General features: G+C 29.0%; 1 protein-coding gene across 2 annotated transcripts in view; it reads right to left on the reverse strand.

Moving 5' to 3' along the window:
- The window catches only part of LOC107446649 (adhesion G protein-coupled receptor E1), a 118,547-nt gene extending 94,765 nt beyond the window's left edge, over window positions 1-23,782 (reverse strand). Inside the window, exon 1 of one of the 2 annotated variants that reach the window (XM_043043937.2) lies at window positions 23,600-23,782. In XM_043043937.2, the coding sequence (XP_042899871.1) occupies window positions 23,600-23,645 (46 nt within the window). In that variant the 5' untranslated portion in view covers window positions 23,646-23,782. Of the gene's footprint in view, window positions 1-19,322; window positions 19,537-23,599 lie in introns of those variants that run through there. The other variant, XM_043043936.2, reaches the window with a different exon arrangement.
- Window positions 23,783-24,370: the final 588 nt, after the last annotated feature.

Below are 24,370 nucleotides of genomic sequence, written 5' to 3' on the forward strand. Positions count from 1 at the left end.
TATAAAATGTCGTATTTCAAACTCTTAACTGTTCAAGCAAATTAAATTTTAGTCCTAAGTACACAATTTTCGGAAGATACTTAAAGAAACATTTCGAAGAAGTAAACTTTGATTGTACAAAAATTTAGGAAAATTACTCAGAACTATTAAAAAAGAAAGCAATCAACATTTTCGTAGATTTAACCAATATCATGAACTTCATCTTCAAACTTAAAATGAATTTTTTTTAAAAATTAATAAGTTCATAGATTGTTAGTATAGTCAGGTTTTTCGTAAGCTTGAATAATGTTTAATGTAAAGCAATTCAATTTAGCTGACTATAATAAAGCAAATTATTTAAGTATAATTACTAAAATTTAAAGGAAAATATAAGACAATAACATGAATAATATGAAAATATATGGCAATAACACGAATAATGTAATATTCCATAGGCAATTATAGGGCAATAACACAAATTACATGAAAAAATAGTGCGTGTGAAAATATATTCACCATAGAATAAAACAAATTCCCAGTTAACAAAATTAAATGTTAGTATATAATTAGCTCAAATTGATGCGTGTTTTAAAATGAATCACAGTTATTTTTGGACAAAAACTTGACAGGAGTTGTTTTGAACATGAGCTTTACATAAAATATATACTTTGGCATAGGCTAGACAAAATTATTTCAAAGAACTTTTCATTTCTTTTAAATTTTATTAAAAAATAGCGTAGTTCAAGCGTTTGAGTCATATTGTAACCTTTTTTTTTATTTTCAGCTTTAACTCAAAATTAATTCATGACATCATCATCAAAGTACTAGTTTTTATGTTATTTAGTAATGTATTTTATTTGTATTTAGCGGATATTGTAAAAATATTTTTCTCTTTTAATACCACATTATTTAAGATTTTAATATTTGCTTTAGCGTTTTACATAGCATCTTTATATTTCATAGAAAGTTGAATGTACTTAATTATTACGCCACTGACCAATTTGATCATGAAGCTCGTGCCAAAGTCATTATGGTATCATTCAAATTTATTTTTACGAAGTAATTGATTGTAAAGAAATAGACAAAATATAAATATAAATTAATGCATAAGAAAATGAGAAAATATTTGAATATAACCCATTTCCAAATTTATTTTCGATTTGAGCAATAATTATCGACACAGTATTACACGAGTACCCTGCAGAACTTTTTAAAAAGAAAATAAAATTTTTAGAACAACACTATTTTAAAGTATAGAACACAAAAAAATTCCAATGCCTTAATAACATTTTATCTAATGTTCGGGTTTTAATGACCTAGGACTCAATGTTATTGGTTCGGGTGCTTAATTTAATGTATGATAACTAATTAGAAAACCCATATTTTAAGTTACAAATTCAGGTACAGAGGTGTCATTTTTTCAAATAAAGATTATTTTTCCTCACCGATTTGGGTTATTGACCTTCAAATATGGGGATAGACATCTGGAAAATATGATCCCAATAATTTAGAAGAGCCGCTGAAAGTTTGGGCCCACTAACGTTAATTTCACTTTTTGTGTACTTTGCCCTCTTAAAGAAGTACTATTTTTAAATATCTATTTACCAAGAACTATTCGACGGAATCTTCTGAAATTTTATATTTCATAATTTAAAATTTCTTAAATTAAATTGATGTTAAAATTTCCATTTCTCATAATTTTCGCAAATTTAATATTAACATAATAATAAATAAATAATAATAGTATTATAAAATAATAATAGTAGAAATACTATAATATAATAATAATAATATAATATTATTATTATTATTATAATAAATAATAATAATAAAAAATAAATATAAACAAGATTTATTAGTTGTCTATGAAAACTTTTGATTCACTTTACAAAATAAGAAAAATACTTAAAAAGGGAAATTAATATTAAAGGGTACGGGTTTCCAATTGCTTCCAAACCTGAACTATTTGGTTCGTATTTTCGGGATATCGAAAAAAAATTATGTTTACTTAATAGTACGTTATAGCGTCTTATTTCTTAACTTAAATTATCCTCTGCACTAATTAATTTGCATATTTAATGTTAGGTCCTCGAGCAATGAAATTTTAAATAGTACATGAAAATCTGATCATTAGATCAAAATTTAATAAAATTTTCACTTTATTTTTTTTTCAATCTTTGCGAATTTACATTACTAACTAATTTCAAGGAATTAGATATGTATAATTTTGCAAAAGAGCAGGAATTAAATGGAAGATTTGCAGCTTTTCTTAAATCGAATATCTAAGCAAAAAATTAACCTCTTAAAAGTTATAATTAAGTTACTAGTAATAAAGATTTCATGTTTAATTGCTTATTGGCAAATTGTTTATTTACTTTCGGAAAATATAGTGATCTAACTTACTTTTTCTTGAAATCTCACTTAGTTTCAAATTATAATTTTTCAGACATTTTGCGCTAAAGATTTACAAATTGTTTAATTTTTAAACATAACAAAAAGTTTTTAAGAAATAATTTTTAAAGTTAATTTTAAATTGATTTTACTGCATATAATATCAATACACAAAAAAGTATTGAAAATTTTGATTAAGTTTCAACTAGCAAAGGATAATTTGAAAACTAAACTAATAGTAGTTAAAATTAAATCAATCAAAGAAGAAGAAAATTAATTCGTTTTCAATCAATTCACAATTAATTCAATTCAATCAATTCACATTAAAAAATTGCAATTTTTTTTATTTCCAATAATTTCAAACTTTGATCTTATTTAAATTTCACGGCATTTGATGTTGATATACAAAAGATTTTTAAAAACTTGCGATAGATTATAATAAAATGAAATTAATAAAATGAAATTAATGAAATAAAATAATAAATGAATTATAATTAAATTAATAGGTGAAAAAGTTATTTACTCGTTTTGGGACAGATGTCCCGAGCTTCGACGGAGAAGAAAAGGAAGAAGAGGAGAAACATCATCTTTCCTCCTAACCGGACGGAGGCTATAGATGATTCCACTTGTTGATCATTCATCTGTTGCCTTAGTTTTGTTCCCTTTCACCACCAGCGGATCGGTTTATTTGTTCCTTAAATTAAGTTTTCTCGCCAAGATGGACTTGTTAGAATCTGTGTTGGCGATAACATCACAATTGAACTCAAATGTGATGCGCTTTGTAAGAATTTTCCCTCTCAACAAATCAAAACGCTTAATTTAACCCTAAAATTAGGGATTCGCATCTCATTCGACAATATTATAAGTATCGATTTTATAAGCTTCTTTTTTCAAAAAAAATTTGTAATGGGGAGGGGAAGTCCATTTTAGTACACGTGTATTCAATCAAAATTATGCTAACATTAGATTCCTTTTTATTTCTTAACTAAAAAAAACGTTACTGTAAAATTATTTATGGAGGACAGTAGAGCATCTTGATTTCATATATTTAAAAACATTTTATAGCATTATAACTGACTAAATATTGAGAAAAAAAGAAAGCTGTGATTTTTTACCGAATTTCTCATTCTTCTTTTCAAAAGAAATATGATAAAATTATATTTCAAATTTTTCCCAACATAGAAAATGTTGTTGTCAAGTTTTTAGTAATTAACAGTCTAATAGCTCAGTTTATATGTTCACAATCATTTTATATATCGATTCATATATTCATTAACAATTATATATCATGATGACTTAGATATTGTGAAGTTAAACTGAATTTTACATTTGTATTTTCCTTAAGAAAGATGCTAGCGTTAGAGTGCAAATTTTACAAAATTTAGAAAATGTTAAAGTTATAAGAGAAAGTCTGGAAATTCGATTTATATATTCATAAACATTTTATATTATTGTTAACAGTTAAATATGATGAAGGGTTCGATATTAAGTGGAACCCAATCTTACATTCATATTTTCGATAAAAAAAATTAACATTAGATCTAATTTTTCTTTCACTATTTAAATAATGTTACTCTATTCATAGAGGAGAGAGGGGTAGCTTAGTTTTACAAACAATATCGAAATTTCTAATATTAAAATTTAATATAAGCGAGTGATATTTTTATGATATTTTAAAATTACAGACATTATTTCCTATCTTACTTACTCAGCCTTTTTAAGATAAAAAGTTTTTTTAGTAGTTTAGCACTATATAAACAAGAGTAACCAGATACGTGACTATTATCGGTATTAAAACATTTTAAAAGTACATATTTATACATACATTATTAATTCTAATGCAGTTAAATTAAAAAAGAACAATATATAAAGAATCCAATTACTAAATAAATATAGCTCCTTAAAAGTTTTCTCATGTAAAAGAACATTTCAAAGTGAATAAAAGTTTCACCAGTCAGTGAAGAAAGGGTTAAAGTTGCAAAAATGTTTTAAATAAAACGCAAATCTTGGGGTAAACAAAAATATGTAAAATATAGTTCTAAACTAATACGTTTTTTTTTTAAATATTAGTTTTTAAGAGAAGGAAGCATAAAAACATGCGTCAATTTCTTTTAACCTTATTAATTGAGTCAGGAATGTAGATTTACCTTAGTTAATTCGATTCTTAAGATTTTAATTCTGAATCTACCCGAAATTAATAAAAAAATTTGATTCAGAGCTGATCAGAGTCAGATATTTGAAAAAAAGTCGAAAATTCACCAAGATACAGAGTCTAAATTTGCAACAAGAAAGGCTACACAAAATTTATCATTAAAGATTAATTTATTTTCGAATTATATACTTAAATAGTTCTTAATTTTTCACATTTAATATTTTTTTACTTATTTATACTCAACCAAACTGATTTTTACACATTTGTTTTATTTGAAAGTTATAATAAATATGAAGATCAAGGTGGCGTTTCTCAGCAGCATTTTAAATAAATTTGAGTAAATTAACATGTAACGATAACGTCTTTTGAGTAGTTTTACGTGTTGACAGCAGGAAATAAAGGTCAGGTTTGTCATTGGTAACTATAAATGTGACTAAGATGACTATTTTCATCAAAATTTAGGCAAAAATAACTATTTAGCAATCGGTTGTGAAAAATCGTTGACTTTTTTACTAGTTGGCTATTCAAAAAATTTATTCGAATTTTTTTGTTTTTGTTGATTTTATTTATCTTAAGAGAAAGGGTAGCAGATGCTCAAAAAATTAGGTTGATGGCAAAGAACAAATATTATAGAAACTCTATTTAAATGGTATATATAACTTATTAATGAATACATAAAAAATCCAAAAAGTTTATTATTAACCAAAAAATTTCTGCAAATCTTGGAGAAAAATATATAATCAGAAACGCAAGTTAAGTTATTAACAGAAAATAAATTACACTCATTACTTTTAGTATTCTCCAAATATTTTTCATTTAACACATTGCAGAACATAATTCGAGACAAAATTCTGTTTCAACATTTCATTGTTTTTGCATTGATAAATTAAACCAGATCGGGATTAAACAGAATTTGTGAAGTATCAGCATAGTGTCTGCTTTATTCTAAAATATTGAGTTCAGATGTACCGTGCGCAAAATAAAAAACGGACCACTTGTATAACTTTTGATCTTAATCATCGCATTTTTACGTTTTAAGACTCAAACGTAATGGTTCGAGGGAGTGCTAAACCTCGGTGAGAGGCCTCGCTAAGATTAAACACGGCCCTGTATATAATCTGTAATGTTCCTTTGGAGATTTGCCTTTTTTGTCGGGTATTACATTTCACTCAGAAAAAAAGTTGAAAAAACAAGGCACCCTAGTATACAGTATGCAAAATAAAAAACAGACATCCTTAATAGCTTTTCATTTATGAACGAATCTTCATGTTCAGGAATCATTCTTAATGTTTCCAAGGGGTGACCTCAAATATGCTAATTAATTAGCGCAGACGATATTTAAAGTTATGAAATTAGACACGAAAACGTACTTTCTCTGAATAAACATACCTTTCTTCCGACGGATTCCAAAGCATAGGGTGTAGACGCCATCTGGGAAATACGGTCTGGATAGTTTGGTCAAGAGAACGGTCCAAAATTTGGATCCATTAATGTTAATTTTACTTTTTGCGTATTTCGCCATACCTCGAGAAATTTTTAAACAAATTGAAAATTTTTTACACACAATTATAAAATCCATTTATCTAAAAATAATTCAATGCAAAAAATAAATTTTAATAATTAGTTATAATTTTTTATTATTTTATTTAATATTAGTCGAAAAATTTTTGAATTGTAAGGTATAAATTTTTTTACATAGTTTTGAAGAATTTAATTTTACATGGCAAAATACAAAATTTGAGTGAAATCAGTCGCATAGTTCCAGAGAAATTGAATTCGAATTTTTAAAATACGACATTTTTGAAATTTGATTTCTCAGGACCTGTTCGACCGATTTCACTCAAACTTTGAAATTTGGCATTTAATATTGCATTTTTTGAAATAATGCAAAAACGTTTATGCCTTACAACTCAAATGTTTTTCGACCATTATTAAATAAAATTATAAAAAACAATAAATATTTTTAAAAAAAGTTATATTTTTCATTGAATTATCTTTGGATAAACAAACTTTATAATTGTGAGCCACAATTTTTCAATTTTCTTGAAACGTTTTCAAGATATGGCAAAATACGGAAAAAATATAATTAATATTAAGGGATTTTAAATTTTTCCTCTCTCCTGACAAAACTAAAACAACCATATTTCGCAGACTGCTGCTACTCCCCATATTTTGGGGATCAAAAATCCGAATCCGTCGAGAAAAGGTGCGTTTATTCAGAGAAATCACGTTTTTGTATCTGATTTCGCAACCTAAAATATCGCCTGCACTAATCAATTTGCACATTTATGATTCCCCCCCCCCTGAATCATCTTGATTGGGTCCTAGAACGTGAAGATCCGATCATTAGATCAAAAGTTATTTAAGGTGATCAGTTCTTTATTTTGCCCACTGCACTATAGCAACTGTAGTTGTATAGAACAGCATATAAGATATCATACAAATTTTATGTAAATTTCTATAGTTTATTTATATTTTATCTATTATTTTTATTTTATCAAATCATCATTACTTATTATGTTTTATCGATAAGTTATTATTTTCATTTTAACTATTATTATTCATTATGTTTTATTTATTTATAAATGTTTTTGTGAATTTCTGAAAATATCTACATATCATATCTATGCATCTTCAACAGACTGCGTTTAGGTTTTTGCATTTTATATATTTAAAATTAAATTATTGTTGTATATATTTTATAAAGAGCACTAAGAAAGAAAGTATGGCCCTAACAATCAGAATATGGTAAAATTTACCATGTTTCTGGCTTTTTGGGAACACCAAAAAGCACAGTAATTTATACCGAAGCGCTTTGGTAATGACGTTTTGGTAAAATTAACAATAAAATATGTTTTTTATTACCATGCTGCTTGGTAGTAAACGTGGTAAAATTTGGAAATTTTTACTAAAATACAGTAATTTAACAGTACTAGTATATTTTGTAACCTATATTTTATTCAGTAAACTCCTGATAACTTTGTTTTTTATCGGTTAATTGTCTTTTTTGTCCTATGCAAGCTTTAAGCTAAAATCTACCAATATTTAAAACTATGAACTGTTATGCATCAGGGCTGTCCCAACATCCTAAAATGGAAGCAAGATTTAGTGGGTTCGATTCCCACCGCAACCCTGGATGCATCTATTTATTTAAATTTGTTCATATACACAGTCTTGAGTTCTCATTACAAAACTCGGCTTATATGCTCTTGTCAAATCGAAATACAGATAGTACAAGATAAAGATAGCATGAATACATTGAACACGCTACCTCTACGTTTCAAAGCGTTTGGCAGAAGGACAACACCCCGCTGCAATAGAGTCCCCAATTATACATTATTGTTTTACTTGCATTTCGCCGTGTTTTATTGCTGTTCCGAACCCCTCTCTGAAGCTTAGATGTAGTGGGTTCGAACTCCGCCATAACATCGGAGGTACATTCCGTATATTCTTACTGTCTTTCGTAAAATTGTGCTATTCGTTTTTTAAACTGAATAGAAATTTTAAGACTTTCTTTGTTCTGTACTGTACTTTTATTCATGTTGCACTAGAGTTGCAGAGTTATTTTCGATGGTCTGGGAAACACCCCTAAGAATGATCAGGGAACAACATACATACGTCAAATCCCGTTTTACAGGGAGGATACATTCAAACACCATTCATTCTACCGCAGATCGTAATTTTGATCTGAACTAGAGCACGATCAATCTCCTATCTAGCACCCTCAGAGGTATGTATTGATTTGTTATGGCAACTTGGAAGACTTTGTGACTCCGACAGATTTAGCGTGCACCAGTCACCATTTTGTACACGGAAAGTCTTCGATCAGCGGGGCTCGAACTCAGGACCTCTCTGACATGGGTCCAACTCCCTATCACAGTATCCCGGCTAAACTCTCTTTGTATTTACAAACAAACTTACATATGTATGTCAATAAATATATGCCACTACCCTCATAAAAGATGGATAACACCAAAATTTGACACCATAGTATGAGTCTGAGTTTAGTATCTTTAAAACACCTCAATTAAACATTTTAAGTCATCATTCATATCCCTTTACCTCTAGTTATAATTGAGAAACATATTAGAAAAAAGCATGGTTAACCGTAATCTAACTCTTATCAACCATTAAAATTAATCGTCATTTTAAATAAACCACAGAAGTGTAAACAATTATTATTATATTTTATAAGAGGCATAGATATCAAAAAATTAAAATTACCAAATAAATGGTAAAACGAGTGACAGTTCTGAAAAACATTTTAAAAATTTTATCGAATTTCATTAGAACCCATATCGCGATTCATAAAATCCCTTAATTTGGTTAAATTTACTTTTCAGTTTTGTATTTGTTACAAAATGTATGGTTATAAGAGCTATAATTTTGAAAATCAAAATATCCAGCTACCGAGCCCGCGCGGAGACTCAGTTAACGAGCCCGTACCCCCTCGAAACCTCTTTTCAGTTAATGAGACTGAACCCGATAGAAAATTCCATTCAGCTAACGAGACTGAACACGCTCGAAAACTTTTTTCAGCTAGCGAGACCGAATACGATTGAGAGCTCCTTTTTGTTAACATGCGTAAACCCACTCGGAAACTCCTTCAGCTATCGAAGCCGAACCTGCTCGAATTGAATTAAATTGAATTGAATGTAGGGTTTAGTGGCACAAGGTCCAAAAAAAGGACATACTGCGCCAAATACACGGTTTTTCCGAACCTGCTCGAAAATGCCTTGTACTTCGCTCATCTCTTATAGACCTAGGTAGAAATATAAATTGTAATACACTATATAAAGTGTTAATAAAATTAATCCATGATTTAAATTTTCTTTAATAATGGTTAAACTATCGTTATATATTCTTCCCTTTTGAAATTGTCTTTTCAAATATAAAGAAAATAACTAGATCTCGAATGAAGAACAATAGAACATTTTGATATTATAAACCCCAATATACAGGCTCTTGATGAAATTTAAATGACATTTAAAAGTGTCTATGTTATAAATTGAAAGTTGAATATTAAAAATGATATTTTAGAAAATGTTTACACAGATTGCAATGGAATTAAATTGTCTAAGTTAAGTACGACACGTCTTTAACTCTCGAGATCCACTTAAAAGAAGCTTATTAATTAATTCTTTTCTCATCGACTTAAAATGAGTTTCAATAAATTATTTTACTTAAATATCTGTATTTTAAGGTATAATCTGGAGTAAGGGGAAAAAATCTACTTTTTTTTCTTTTAATCTTCACCCTAATAATTTTAAAAAAATAGCATTTTTTAAGTTTTATGAGTATAAAAAATGATGCAAATTTGTGAAAAAATTGTGTTCTAAACGTATATGCTTAAAATCATATAATGACTGATAAAGATTCAGCACTTTTATTCATATATTTTATTTAATTTTAATTTATTTATTATTTTGAAATTGTCCTAAGATGAATGCAATAAGCTCTTCGTAAACTATAAATGGCATTTTCACAACACAAAATTTTTCCCATAGTCAGACATATAGGATTTTTTCTTTTCAACTAATTTATGTCACTAATTGTCGGTGAACTTTTTATTTTGATAATTTTAAAACTTGTTTTTTTTTCTTCCTTTTTTTAACGTTACGAATTTTTGTATTTAATTTTTTTAAAATACAATGGTCATGACTGTAGTTAAAAAATGAAATCTATGTTATCTCCTTTTTTTTTTTTTTAATCCTTTCGTTACGACAGTAGACTCCGCTGAATTAACTCCACTAAGGTGCATCTCGTCGCGAAATCTGCACGTTTCATGCCCGCAAGCTGATGTTCGGCTTTTCTTCTTTAAGCTCTTCTTAACAACGTATTTGGAGACTTGGCAAGCATTATAAATGGAGCTGTGATGGCTCAGAAGATAGAGCGTTCGCCTTCCAATGAGGTGAACCGGGTTCGAATCCCAGCAATGGCTGGTCGATACGAATTCCGCATCCGGCTTTTACCGACCACTGTGCTCACGTGAAATATCCTCAGTGGTAGACGAAGCATGGTTAGAGTTCATTTGCCGTCAGAATAACCGTGGGAGGTTTTCGTTGTTTTCCTCTCCATGTAACGCAAATGCGGGTTAGTTCCATCAAAAAGTCCTCCACTAAGGTAAATTTTTTACAAACAATGATCAAGCAGTTCCCTTGTCTTCTGAATTGGGTTCAAAATTACAAGGCTACGAAGTTGAGCATTTGTAGTCATAAACTCAAACATTGGCTCGGTTGTTCAACGACGGTTATAAAATAAAAGTATTATAAATAAATATGTATAGACTTACAAATCGTATTAAGCGCATTCAAAATGTACTTTTAGAGGCTTACTATAGGTCAATGGAACTATAGGTCCTCTCTAGGTCAATGGAATATTAGCCCGTGGCAGTTTGACGCAGATTTGACTGGTTATCTAACTGACGTTGACATAGGCAAAATACGGTCTCGTAAGGAAAGTCTTAAATAGCTATATCCATTTTCCTAAACACGCAATTTAATCTATACTCTATTTTTAAAACATGTATTTCAAGCTTATGCTTACACTACCCTACAATAATAGAAGAAATACTTTCAGTTTTTGAAATTTTTTTTTCTCAAACTTATCAAGAACTACTCATAATTATTTTAAAACTTTAGATGTGATTGAAAGCTTTTAGATCACGCGATTTCATATACGTATCAATAAAATCCAAAGGCCTCAGGAGGTTTAAGGGACCGATATATTTTGTTACCATTTGATAAGCAAAGTAATTGATACAAGTTACGAGCTTTTTGCTACCCTTTTTGGCATAAGGTGTTCAAAAACACACTTTTTCGTTCGTAGTTTATATTGCCAATCCCTCGAACCTCTGAAATCTTTAAATTTTACAGATACGTAATTGAAATCGCATGAATTTAACAACTCTAAAATTATAAAATAATTCAAGTATTTCCTGAAAAGTCTGAAAAAAAATTAGAAAAACTGAAAGCGCGTCATCTATTATTTCAGGATAGTTTATTTGTTCAAAAGTAAATATCATGCTATATCCATTTGATTAAAGGTTCATTTAAACATGTATCCATTTTTTCCAATACCCTATTCCATCGATGTCAATTTTTCAAAGTTAAAGCTTTGTCCGAAATTTCAACAACATAGTGTAGTTTCGCTTTACGTTTTAGCGGTTTTTCGTTATTAGGTTTATAGTTTTTGATTGATATAATTATTATAGTTTTTGATTTTATCATTTAATAAAAGTCTACAAACGGAATAAACAAACTCCTGCAAGAAGCGAAAAATTCATAAATAGCAAAGGAGCTTTTAAATTGTTGAAAAATAGGTTCAAAATAGAAAAAGTTAACTCTGCAAGCGAGAAAAAAAAAAAATTTTGTTGAAAATACAGTTTAAAGTATTCAAAATCTAACTAGTCCAAAAAGCGCTGTATCTTTCTCAATTCGAGGAATATACTTTTAGTATTTTTTTAAATATGTAGGTCATTTCAGATTCTGTTACATACAAATTTAATCTATTTCTCGAAACACTGAAGCTTTAGCTAGCTCACTTGTGAATAAAAGAAGCTTTCCCTCTCAGTTTAGAATAATTTTTTATTCAGAATTTAGAAAAATAATCTTAATTATATTTTAGTAAATAATAAATATTTAACCGACACATAGTTTGTGCAAGTGCCTTCAGAAGAGTATTAATTTTTAAAGCATTGTCAATTTGTTCACCGAAACCTTTCTAATAAAAGCATGGAAATATAAATATCTTTTCTTAAAAATCTGAAAGCTTTTTTTCCGAAAATATGAATGACATTGTTTACAAATTAATTACTGAAAAAAATGTTAACTTTTCAGGCTTAAGATATAAAATTAGTACATAGAGTTTAATAACTTGAACTACAGTGATTACAAATTTCTCTTCGAACCGAAAAATGAGTTGAAATTTGAAGAAAAAAAATGAAAGAAAATTCAATATTTAGTATTTCAATATTCATAAAAGTTGTTATTCGCTAGAAATAGTGAATTTTTATGCATCCTTCTCTTAGAATAAAGATTATTTAAGGATTTTACATATTTGGCAGTTCACAAAACGTTAATTTAAAACTATTTAAAACGATAAATTAGAGGAAAGTAACCAAATTACCCCTGAAATCATTAATGGAATGCCGTTATAAAATGAGCGAAAATAATGCATATGTCGTAGGCTAATTGAAAAGTTCGACTTCTTGCAAACCACCACTGCAATATTTGACTAATGGGAAAAGATGTCTGTATTTCCTATACAGCCCGACATATTTTACGCTTATCGCAAGAGTCTTCTTCCGAGGAAAATTAGTGATTCTATAATCATATGCACCAAAATTTAAAATGCATTCGGAAGTAAATAGAAATTTTGAATAATGAAAAATTTTACAATTTCGATCACACACCCAAAACAAATTGCACTCATCTAAAACTATTCAACGTAGTTTAAAATTTATAGTTCATCGAAAGAGAGTTTGAAATAAAAATACTAATAATTATTTTCTATTATTTAACTTAAAATTTATAAAAAGTCTAAGTTTAAAATTTGTAATCATTAATTAATGGATTTTTATTATAAAATCTGAAACTTAAAGTTAACTTGCGCCAATTTCAAAAAACCGCGAATTTTTTGAAAAATAAGGAATCTGTTGCAATGTTCTTTATTTATTTATTAATTAATTGTTCAGTAATAATAAATCTGTAGATGATTCACAATATTTCTCTATTCAAAAAATCAAAATTCATTTAACTATCACTGATTTTTGACAGTAAAAAAAGAAGCTTTCCTTTTCCAATTATTGAAAAATCCTTTCTTGAATTATAATCAGAAAGTCTAAAAAGATTTCGAAAACACTATTATAAATGAGCATTTATGTTTTATCATTATTCGCAATTATTCTAGACTTTTAAAGGATTTAATTGATGAATTAAAATGCATTCTCGTCAAACTAACTAAGTATCCTGATGATATTATTATTTACCTAATTGGTTATTGAAGTATTAATTTTCAAATATAGTTTCAAATAATAAAAAGCGCTTCAAGGTTAGTGAAGGAATTGTTCCTGGTAGTGATCTTGTCTTAGATTGAAAAAACACTATTCTCTAGATCTTTATGCTAAAAACTAATTCTCTTTTCTAAGAAACCCTCTTTTCTAGGAAACGCTTTTCTCCATTCCTTTATGCTCATAATTAATTTTCTATTCTAAACAAAGCTCTTCTTTACACCTTTAGGCGAGTAACTAAATACTTGTGCTAAGAAATGTTCTTGTCAACTCTTTTATACTAGTAATTATTTTACATTATTTTATTCCAATGTTTTATTGTTTATTTTTTGAAAACTTTAAGTACAGAAAAAGTGTGGAGAAAATTTAAACATTTTAAAAACAGAATTAAAAACATAGTCATATTTCTACTTATAGTTCTACATCTTTTATTTAATAAAAATTTAAACATGACAAGAAATATTTGAGATTAACTTCAAATTAGCCTTATTTAAAGAAAACTAGTAATTTTGTTTCCTGATTTTGCGTTAAGACGTTTCTGATTTTAAATTTAAAAAATTTGGCCTAAAAATTTTTTGTTTGAAAAAATAAGCCCATGTGAGTAAAAAATATTCTTTTTTTTTCGAAAAATTCAGTCGCTAAAGATTACTGGAAATAAAATAGTCACTCTTAATTGTCTTTAGCTAAAAATGACTTAACACAGCTCTTCGTCCGTTGCCCAGTTTTTTATTAGGCGTTTGTCTTCTTTTGATAAATGTGGTCCACGACATATTGACAAAATCGTTGCCTCAGTAAAACTGCAATTGCTATTATCCCTGAAAGTATAATCGAAAAATAAACACAAAAAAGAGTATTTAAAATTAATGAAAACTGAACACAAGTGAAGTTTGGGATATTTTTCAGAACATTGATAATGTTTTTATAGTATTTTTCTATTCGTTACATTTGTTTCTATTTGTTAAGAGATGCAAATTGTAACTATTTAAAAATATTTTTTACTAATAAAAATGAATATTTATCAATTTTTGAACAAGATTTTTTAAAAGAAAATTAAAGAAATTGGGTAACTTATGCTTGTATTTTTGTTCTTTTATGTACCTTCAGTCAACCAATATTGGCCAGTATAAAAAAAAGCTCACAAAATATCTATTAAACACCTGGGCTGTTTTTGCTTGCAATAACTTGGTGAAACGAATGCAAGAGATAAAGAGATTGTAAAATCAAAATTTTTTTTCAGAAAAAAATTACAGTTTAGAGAATACTTATTGTATAAGATGATAAAGCAGCAAAATTATTAAAATAATAATTGAAGAATTCATAGATTGCGGGATCCAATGAATAAAATTAAAATGAATTTAAAAAAAAGAAAATACCACTCTATTAGTCACAAAGTAAGCAAGTTACTCTACAAAAATACTATTCGAATAAATTTTAGTGACACGATTTTAGTTTGTTTTTTTTTTCTGCGTTTTTCATTTCGTTTTTTTACATTATCACACTCTAGCATAATGTTGACACATCTTTCTACTAATGAATTAAATTACTTTTCTTTTCCAACAGAGCCTCAGTCAGGGGAAAACGGAGTTTTAAGCAAAACCCGAATTACAATGACTGGAAAAAATAAATTTCCTAGAAAAATATTAATAGCTTGATTAATGAAGCATTTCGTATTTTAAAATCTGATTTTTCAGCAAAAATTGATTAAAAATCAAATTTTGACGTCAGTCATAATTAACTTTGGAAGTCTTAAATTTGGACGTGTAAATTGCACAAGACTCAAACGCAACTGCTATACAACATTAAACTCATGTTATAATCTTACGATATTGCATGAGCAAACTGAAGAGAGGCTAGAAACTATATTTGACAAAAACATGGTGGGAAAGACAAAAGCAAAATATGAGCATCCTGGAACTTTTGGGTAGTGAAAATGCAACTATCTAAATAAAATAAACCACTGTAGGAACTTAAGATCTCCAAATTAAAATATCTATTAATTATTTCTTGTAAACATCTAGTAGATACTTCATTTATTATAGTAAAATATAATATATATTTATCCTTAACGTTACTGTGAGAACGCTGTCTTCGGGCAAATTAGCTTGCGCTATTTGAATTTTAACCCTTTGTGGTAGTCTGTCTGCTCTCAGCGACCAAAGCTATTTTCACGGTTCCAACCGTCTGTCTATTCTTAAACATCAAAGCTTTTTTGCGGTTCCAACCGTCTGTCTACCCTTAAACATCCAAGCTTTTTTGCGGTTCCAACCGTCTGTCTACTCTTAAGCATCAAAGCTTTTTTACGGTTCCAGCCATATGTCTGCTCTAAGCCACAACACCAAAGAACTATATTGATATAATAGTATTGNCACAAGACTCAAACGCAACAGCCATACAACATTAAACTCATGTTAAAATCTTACGATATTGCATGAGCAAACTGAAGAGAGGCTGGAAACTATATTTGACAAAAACATGGTGGGAAAGACAAAAACAAAATATGAGCATCCTGGAACTTTTGGGTAGTGAAAATGCAACTATCTAAATAAAGTAAACCACTGTAGGAACTTAAGATCTCCAAATTAAAATATCTATTAATTATTTCTTGCAAACATCTAGTAGATACTCCATTTATTATAGTAAAATATAATATATATTTATCCTTAACGTTACTGTGAGAACGCTGTCTTCGGGCAAATTAGCTTGCGCTATTTGAATTTTAACCCTTTGTGGTAGTCTGTCTGCTCTCAGCGACCAAAGCTATTTTCACGGTTCCAACCGTCTGTCTATTCTTAAACATCAAAGCTTTTTTGCGGTTCCAACCGTCTGTCTACCCTTAAACATCCAAGCTTTTTTGCGGTTCCAACCGTCTGTCTACTCTTAAGCATCAAAGCTTTTTTACGGTTCCAGCCATATGTCTGCTCTAAGCCACAACACCAAAGAACTATATTGATATAATAGTATTGAACAATACGGTTTACTTAATCCTTTATAAGGCTCTGGGAGCTGTAATTCCTACCAACCTCAGTCATTTTTAAAATATTAATGAGGAGCTTTTTCCCACCGATGATTTGTGAGGCAATCTGCTGATGACTTTAAGAAATACAAAATAGTTACAACGATTTTATAAACATAGAAGCAATTATAAGATCAATTATTTGCAGTAAGTAACATTTTGGAATCCCAGTCATGTCCCCCCACCCCAAAAAAGCAACAAAAAAAATTGGATTAAATATAAATCTCACCTTCAAAAATATTTTAACATAGCTCGAAAAAAATGACGGTACAAAGGATTTAATCGATAGGCTTTGAAAAGTATATAATTCGAAATAATATTTAACACATATTGTTTTGGAGTAATAGCGTTCTTTCTTCCTCAAAAAATAATTATTTTTTTCCATTTTCTTGAATATTACGTTAGTCTAACAAAAAAAATTTTCGATTGATTATGACTACTATTCATAAACTTCAAGTAAAGAAGATTATAAGGTTTCGTAGTAGATGAAAAGCTAGTATAAAAATTTTGGGCATAACAACTTTCTGATGATTTAAATATTAACACTGTATCTATTGGCTTAAAATGAATGAGAACACTGGGGAATTAATTTTTTGCTACATTTATATAAATATTTGATCTTGCCTAACTCGGGTGTGGAGTTTTCAAATCTGAAATTACTTTCAGAAGAAATTAATTTCAAATTTGAAATATCCCCAGTCATATGATCAAAATATAGTCATATGATCATCAAAACAACAGATTCTTTTTTTAAAATGACATTTTTATCTTATGTTTTTTCAAAATGTACAAGTTAGAAAACCTTATGTGTAACAAGGGATCGCTCGTAAATGCTGCGACAAGCATCTTAGGGAGTTAGAGCGCATCATCAGGATTAAAATTGTATAGGAAACCATGTCTGGACATGTCATCTTACTCGGTGAGGAGCTCTTCCCTATTATGACCTGCTTAAAAGCCCACGACAACTATAGAACTAATATTGCTTACTTTAAACTATATTTTACAAACATCAATTTGCTTTGTTATAAATACCAATTGTCGGTTCAATATCAATTTCAGCTACCAGTAAAGGTTTATTATCATTTTATTTTTTTTTTACGAAGAGAAAGAGTTGACTAAGGGCGGGTGGGTGTGAGGCATTGGGAGGGGAAACGCTATCTTCTCTTGCTTCGGTAAGCAGCTAAAATGATCATCCGACCGGTAAAGGTTAGATCCACTGTTTAAGGGAAAGGTGCCCTCCCACAAACTCAAAGATAGTGTGAGACCGAATGAAGTGACTGATTTTTTTATACTTGTGCCCGAATCTTGTCCTAATCGAAGTCAAAAATACATTAAAAAAATTTGACCTTAACATGTCTTAGATCCCTTATTTGTATATCTTATTGACCCTCATACCCGCACCTAAACGAATCCCATTTTGTCCGACTTTCAAGCCTAATCACGTGACCTGAATCAAGTTATTTTATTTTGAAGACCAACTAAACTGTTTCTTAAATATGGTATTTAAAAATTATATTACAAGCTCTTATAGGAAATAATAAAACTGCTTGAATTTCTTAGGAAAAAAATACAATATTATATAAGAGTTTCTGAACTTGTGCTAACAAAAATAAAAGTTGAATAAAAATTATTTTTCCTTCATCCCTTTCTTAGGAATCACTTAAGCGGAAGATGGGAAGGAGGTGACTGGCACCCATCCTAGGGGACATCCAATCGACGACCAAGATAAAATTACAGATCAGAAAAATATTAAAATTTCATCATAAAAAAATGCAGTTTTGATTCATTTTCTTCAAACAATAAGGATGTAAACAAAAATCATTTCAAATATACGTCAACCGAATTAGAAATATAAATTTATAATTTTACGATTCATTGCAAATTAATAAATAATTGATCAGAAATGAATGAAATCAGTCATTTCTCCTTCCTTCCAATTTTAATTACTACGGAGAGAAGATAAGTGGGGGAAAAAGTTGTCTTGTATAGTAAACAGGGTACTCAGAACGCAAAAGCTATTGTTTACTAAATCTTTAAATCTATAGTTATTATTTTTAATATTATGAACACATAATATATAAATCCAGCTTTTGATCAGCTAAATATTGGCCCAAGAAAAATATTTTATGATAAATATATAGTCTTCTAACAAATTTACTAATAAAAATATTGGAACGCTAAAGTACTAAAGAGAAAAATCACGACTGCAAGCCTTCTTTATCATAGAATAATTTCTACTTGAATTCACATAAAAAACGAAATTAAAATAGGAATTTAAACTTGATAACTATTATTTTTAATATGAAATCAAACTTTTCAATATGTAAATATTGTCAGAGGAAAAATTTTTATTCTGAATGCAACATAATTTTCAAACAAATTTAGTAATAAAATTTTAATGCATTAAAATACAAAAAAGAAATGTCCCGATTGAAAAATATTTTCTTATCATAGAATAATTTTACCTTAAAATATGCATAAAAAAATAAATTAAAATACATATTAATAAAACTTTAAATCCTTATATTAAAAAATGCTTGTGTTTTTCTTATTATTTAGATAGGTTTTTATTTACTCATTCCAGTGACCCCCTCTTCAGGGGCATCTAGCCAAGGAGTTTGCCCCAGACACCCACACATCTCTGCTGTCACATTTAAATGACATTAAACTAAATCTAGCGATAATAAGAGCAACAAATCACATCATTCAATCAAGTAGCATATAACGCCGTCGATAATTAATGACATTTGCATTGAATGTAGTTAAACAGTACTTACTCGTGCTATTGTCGAGATTTTTTAAGCTGGATAGCAATGCAACAACAAAAAGCTTCATGGGTGAACTATAAAACCGTGTTTGTGGTATATTAGATGAAGCCGCCATTCAGAAAAACTCTTTTCTATATTATCCACCTACGTATGATTTTCTGAGAAGTGAAATTGCCGAGCGTTTACCACATTTGGCGAACGGATCACATTTGATTCTGTTTTTTTCTCTAACACTGAAAATCAGAGCAGCTGTTTAATGACCAGTTACTTTTCGTCCAACCAAAGGAAAGTTAAAAATATGCTCAAAAACACTTTCTGATATCACATAATACAGTTAAAGCTCTTCGACGGATTATGATTCTTTTCACGCTCAGAATTATGACAGCTACAAAATTCGTTATTGTGTAGGGATTAGTAAATTTCACTCTGGAAGAAGTATAGGTCTATGCTTTTGGAGATCAGATCAGATTTTTTTTTATAAAAGGTCCCATTTTGTGAATTTGTGAAAAATCTCAGAATTAGGACACTTACAAAATTTTTCATTATGTAGGGGTTAGCAATTTCAGTCTGGAAGGAGTGTATGCCTATGCTTTCGAAAATCAGCTCAGATTTGCAATGGAAATTTCCATTTTTGCAAATTCCCATTTTTGTGAAAAATCTCGGAATTATTTGAATCCGTACTCAGAATTTTGAAACTGTCATATTCACGCTAAGAATATGATACTTACAAAATTTATCATTACGTAGAGGTTAGTAAATTTCACTCTGTAAATAGTATAGATCAATAAATTTTTTGCAAATAATTCTATTACACGCAAAGCATTCAAAAATGACATAACAGCTCGTTTTTTCAAGAAAATGTTTTGTAAAGAGTCAGTTTTTAAAATGGGAAATATTATGAACGGGCTGTTTTTAAAATAAAACATATTGTGGAAGGTTTACTTTTACTATAAAATATTTTATAAAAGATCCATTTTCCCGATTATATAATTTGTGAAGGATTCATTAAAGGATTCGAATTTCGCCAGAACAAACCCTTAGCTTCAAGCGTTAAATCTATTTGATATTTTTTTAAAAAAATTATTAAATGAATGATTGTTAGTTATATTTCAATTAACAGTATCTTAAGTTTAATGAACAACAATATTTTGCTTAATAATTATTCGAATAATACACATTTGTCAGATACACATAGGTTTGCTACTGTTAGAAGAAATAATTTTTAAGACAAATAACTGTTTAGAGGAAGCATATCGTAACTAGGCTTTTCAATAAAATTTGGTAATCATAGTTTCAATGAAAATGTTGAATGGAAATTACTTCAAAGTAAGATCAAAAAATTTTATGTCAACAAAATTTTCCCTCACTAAGTTTAGCTCACTAATTTACTTGGAGCGTTCGAATATATAGATGGTATTTGTGTTGATAGATAGCGACCCTAAAAACAATTACACACAATAATATTTGTTCTAATGATCAAATTTCTGCGCTCTAATCGTCAACCTTCATCAATGTTTACATGTTTACAACGGATAAATGTGTACAACAGATTTTATTTGCATTTTCCCCTCAAGCACTGAAAACCAGAACAGCTGTTCAATGGCCAGTTGCTTATCGTACGGCCAAAAGAAAAGTTCAGAAATATGCTCAAAAAAGCTTTCATATATCATATAATACAGTTAAATCTTCTCGGAGGATTAAGATTGAGACAGTGCAAATCGTGTTTTTTCAGCCATGGTTCAGTTTTTGTAGAAACAATTTAATTTCAGTATAATGACCCCGGTCACTCAAAAGAAATCACACTTGATAACGTGAAGTCGTTCTATCGTAAGTAAACAAAAATACCTTAAATATTTACATAATTAAAAATGCTAGACTAATTTTGACAAAACAATTCTATATTTAAATAATAATTAGGAAACTAACAGAATAATTAATAATATCGCAACTTGTTTTTATACAGTGAAACCTCTCTGGAACGACCACTCTCTGTTCCACAGTAAAATGGTCGTTATTAGAGGTTGGCCGTTCGTAGGGGTTACCTGCATTGACTTCAAAACGTTATCAAAGTTACATGATTTTTCACTAACGAGTTTCATTTTAGTCAGGGTATTTTTCTTCGTGCGGAAATGCCCCTTGCGTAGGCGTCATTAAAACCGTATCGAGGAATAAAATTTAGCGTCAATAAAAATGATCCCTACTGACATATTATGGGTAAAAATAAATTCACCAATCATGAAAGATACGGGTTAGAATCCCAGTCCGGGTTAGATCCGGGTTAGAATCCCAGTCGATACGAATTCCGCATCCGGCTTGCACCGACCACAGTGCTTACGTAAAATATCCTCAGTGGTAGACGGATCATGGGTTGGAGTCCCCTTGCTGTTAGGCTAACCGTGGGAGGTTCTCGTGGTCTTCCTCTCCATGTAATGCAAATGCGGGTTAACTCCATCAAAAGTCCTCCACGAAGGCAAATTTGTCCCAATACTCGATCCAGGAGTTCCCTTGTCTTCTGAATGGGGTTCAAAATTACAAGGCAACGGAGTTGAACATTAGATTAACCCATAAGATAAACCCATAAGATTGGGTCGGCTGTTCAACGACGGTTATAAAATAAAATGAAATCATGAAAGATAAAACTATTTTAAATAAATAAACAGTTAGAATTTTTGTTTAAGTCAGCATTTAATTTTATACCATAAAAATTAGTTAACTTTAAAGCTTGTTTGAGATGCTTATTTTTCCTAAAATAACTTTTTTCTAATTTAACTTTCAACTCTAAAAATAAATCATTCGTAGCATTGTCTTTAGTGCACTCTGACTACAACATGAAGTTGTAGATCTTTCAGAGATAGCTTAAAAAACTCTCTGAATAAGACCCTCAAATAAATAATTTGAATACATCTTAATTTACTTATTTGTTTCGTTAACATTTTTTGTTTTGATATTTTTTCGTATTTTCTCAATTAACCTTTTCTGCATTTGGTGAGAAAGATTGCCCGGTCACTAGGAGAGGTTTTGATGATCTCTCCTAAATGTTTTCTCTAAATATTTGTCAATTTGAAAAATTCTGTGTATCCCAAAAGTGGTCGTAAATGGAGGAGGTTGTTACATAGATGTGATCTTTCCTGGAGGCTTCACTCAGTTAGTGTGTGTAAAAATAGATAAATAACGCATGTTTCAGGTGGCGAAAATTTCACAAAAAAATTGAATAAAATTTTCAAATAAAAAAAAGCGCGATTGATAAATTTGTTGCACCCTACAAGAAAAGAAATTTACCAAAATCGTGAATGCATTATTTTAAACTAATTAACAATGCAGTAATGTACAATTTTGATTATCACTGTAAAGTAATCCAAATTATGACCACATTTTGATTATAGATCCTAATCACCTGCAGAAAAAATCTCAGGATTCTTCACTTCCTACACTCAAAAGGTGCATTCATTGAAAATGTTAGATCTTTAATATATGGTAGCATGAAAAGAAATGCTTTTAATAATTTTTTAAAACTTAAGTTAAATCATATACTTGAAGTTAATCGAAACATTTATTTTGAAAGCTCAAAAATGCTTGACACTAATTTATAAAGTGATTTACGAGGAAACAAAAAAAATGAAACTGAATTTCCGTAGCTATATTGGAAAGAAAATTAATTTAAAGTGCGTAATAATAAAATTGCTTTGACGGAATAGCAAACTTGGGTCGCTATAATGAAAGGGTTGCTGTATTGGGGTTTCTACAAAACAAAACAGACTGTTTGGGAAAATAATATCCCTTCTTTGTATTTTTATAAAAATTTAAGTTATAAAAAAGAATTTAGTATGTCTTTACACCAAAAATGGTGTATTAAATACCAAAAATAATTCTTGTTGTAATCGAATACTAAAAATAATTTTTGATGTAGTGAAGCACAACAAAAGTTTCCTTACTCTCATTTTTGTTTAAGGTATTTTCCACTAATTCTAGTGTTTAGTAACACTAAAACATTTGGCAAAACAGGATAATAAATTGCAATTCCCGTAAAAATTGGAATGTTATTTTTATAGTACAATTTACAACAATATCTATTAATTTGGAAGAAATACACTCACCGATTCTTAAAATAAAATTAGTTTCTCTAGCCTATACACATCTCTGAGAGAGTATCAAAATAAATTCGAATTATACTTAATGGAACCGGCACGTATAGAAATGAAATATTATGAAAGTATTTAATATAACAGATTTATGTAAATCTCATGAGAATGTAATTATCTTTATTACGCAATGAAAAACATACATACTTTTCGCAACAGTGAACTTCTGTTTCTGTGGAATGTTTAGCAGCATTTAAGAAGACTACAAACTTACAACTTTTTCTGCTCGATAATAAATAATTATCTTTGTTAATTGATTTTTTCGAAACGTAGCCGAAATTGACGTTTTCGAAGGTAAAAACAATACATAAATAGTGTAAATAAGTCCGAAATTCTTGTAAGCATTCACCATTCTTGTAGTTTAAATACACCCTTCAAATTGTGTATAAACGCTCGATTTCATTGTAACTCGAAATAAAGTAATCATTCACAAAATTTTTTGGTGTTTTCCAATACAAAATTCGAAGATTTTTGCAAAACACGACAATTTTTTCAGAGTGCCAATCTTATGAAAATAGAAATTAAAGTTAAAAAATCACTATAAATCAATTAATAAAAAGAGTAATAAATATGTGTTGAAAAAAAAAGATATTTTAAGTCGATCTATTTAATATTATTTACATTACTCGGTCATATAATAAAGGCATGTGATATCGATCATTACTGCAATTCTGTTCGAACCAAAAAGAAACATTTAAGTTAAAATTTAACAAATATAATAACTGAATTGATTTCTTCATATTTATGTNCGTAAATTAACAACAACAACAAAGACTTCTTCATATTTATTTTTTTTGGTTCTAGTTCTAGTTCATTAACGTTGCACTAGAGCTGCACAATGGGCTATTGGTGACGGTCTGGGAAACATCCCGGAGGATGATCCGAAGACATGCCATCTCAATTTTGATCCTCTGTGGA

Source organism: Parasteatoda tepidariorum, chromosome X1 (assembly GCF_043381705.1).
Source record: "Parasteatoda tepidariorum isolate YZ-2023 chromosome X1, CAS_Ptep_4.0, whole genome shotgun sequence".
Classification (NCBI taxonomy): domain Eukaryota; kingdom Metazoa; phylum Arthropoda; class Arachnida; order Araneae; family Theridiidae; genus Parasteatoda; species Parasteatoda tepidariorum.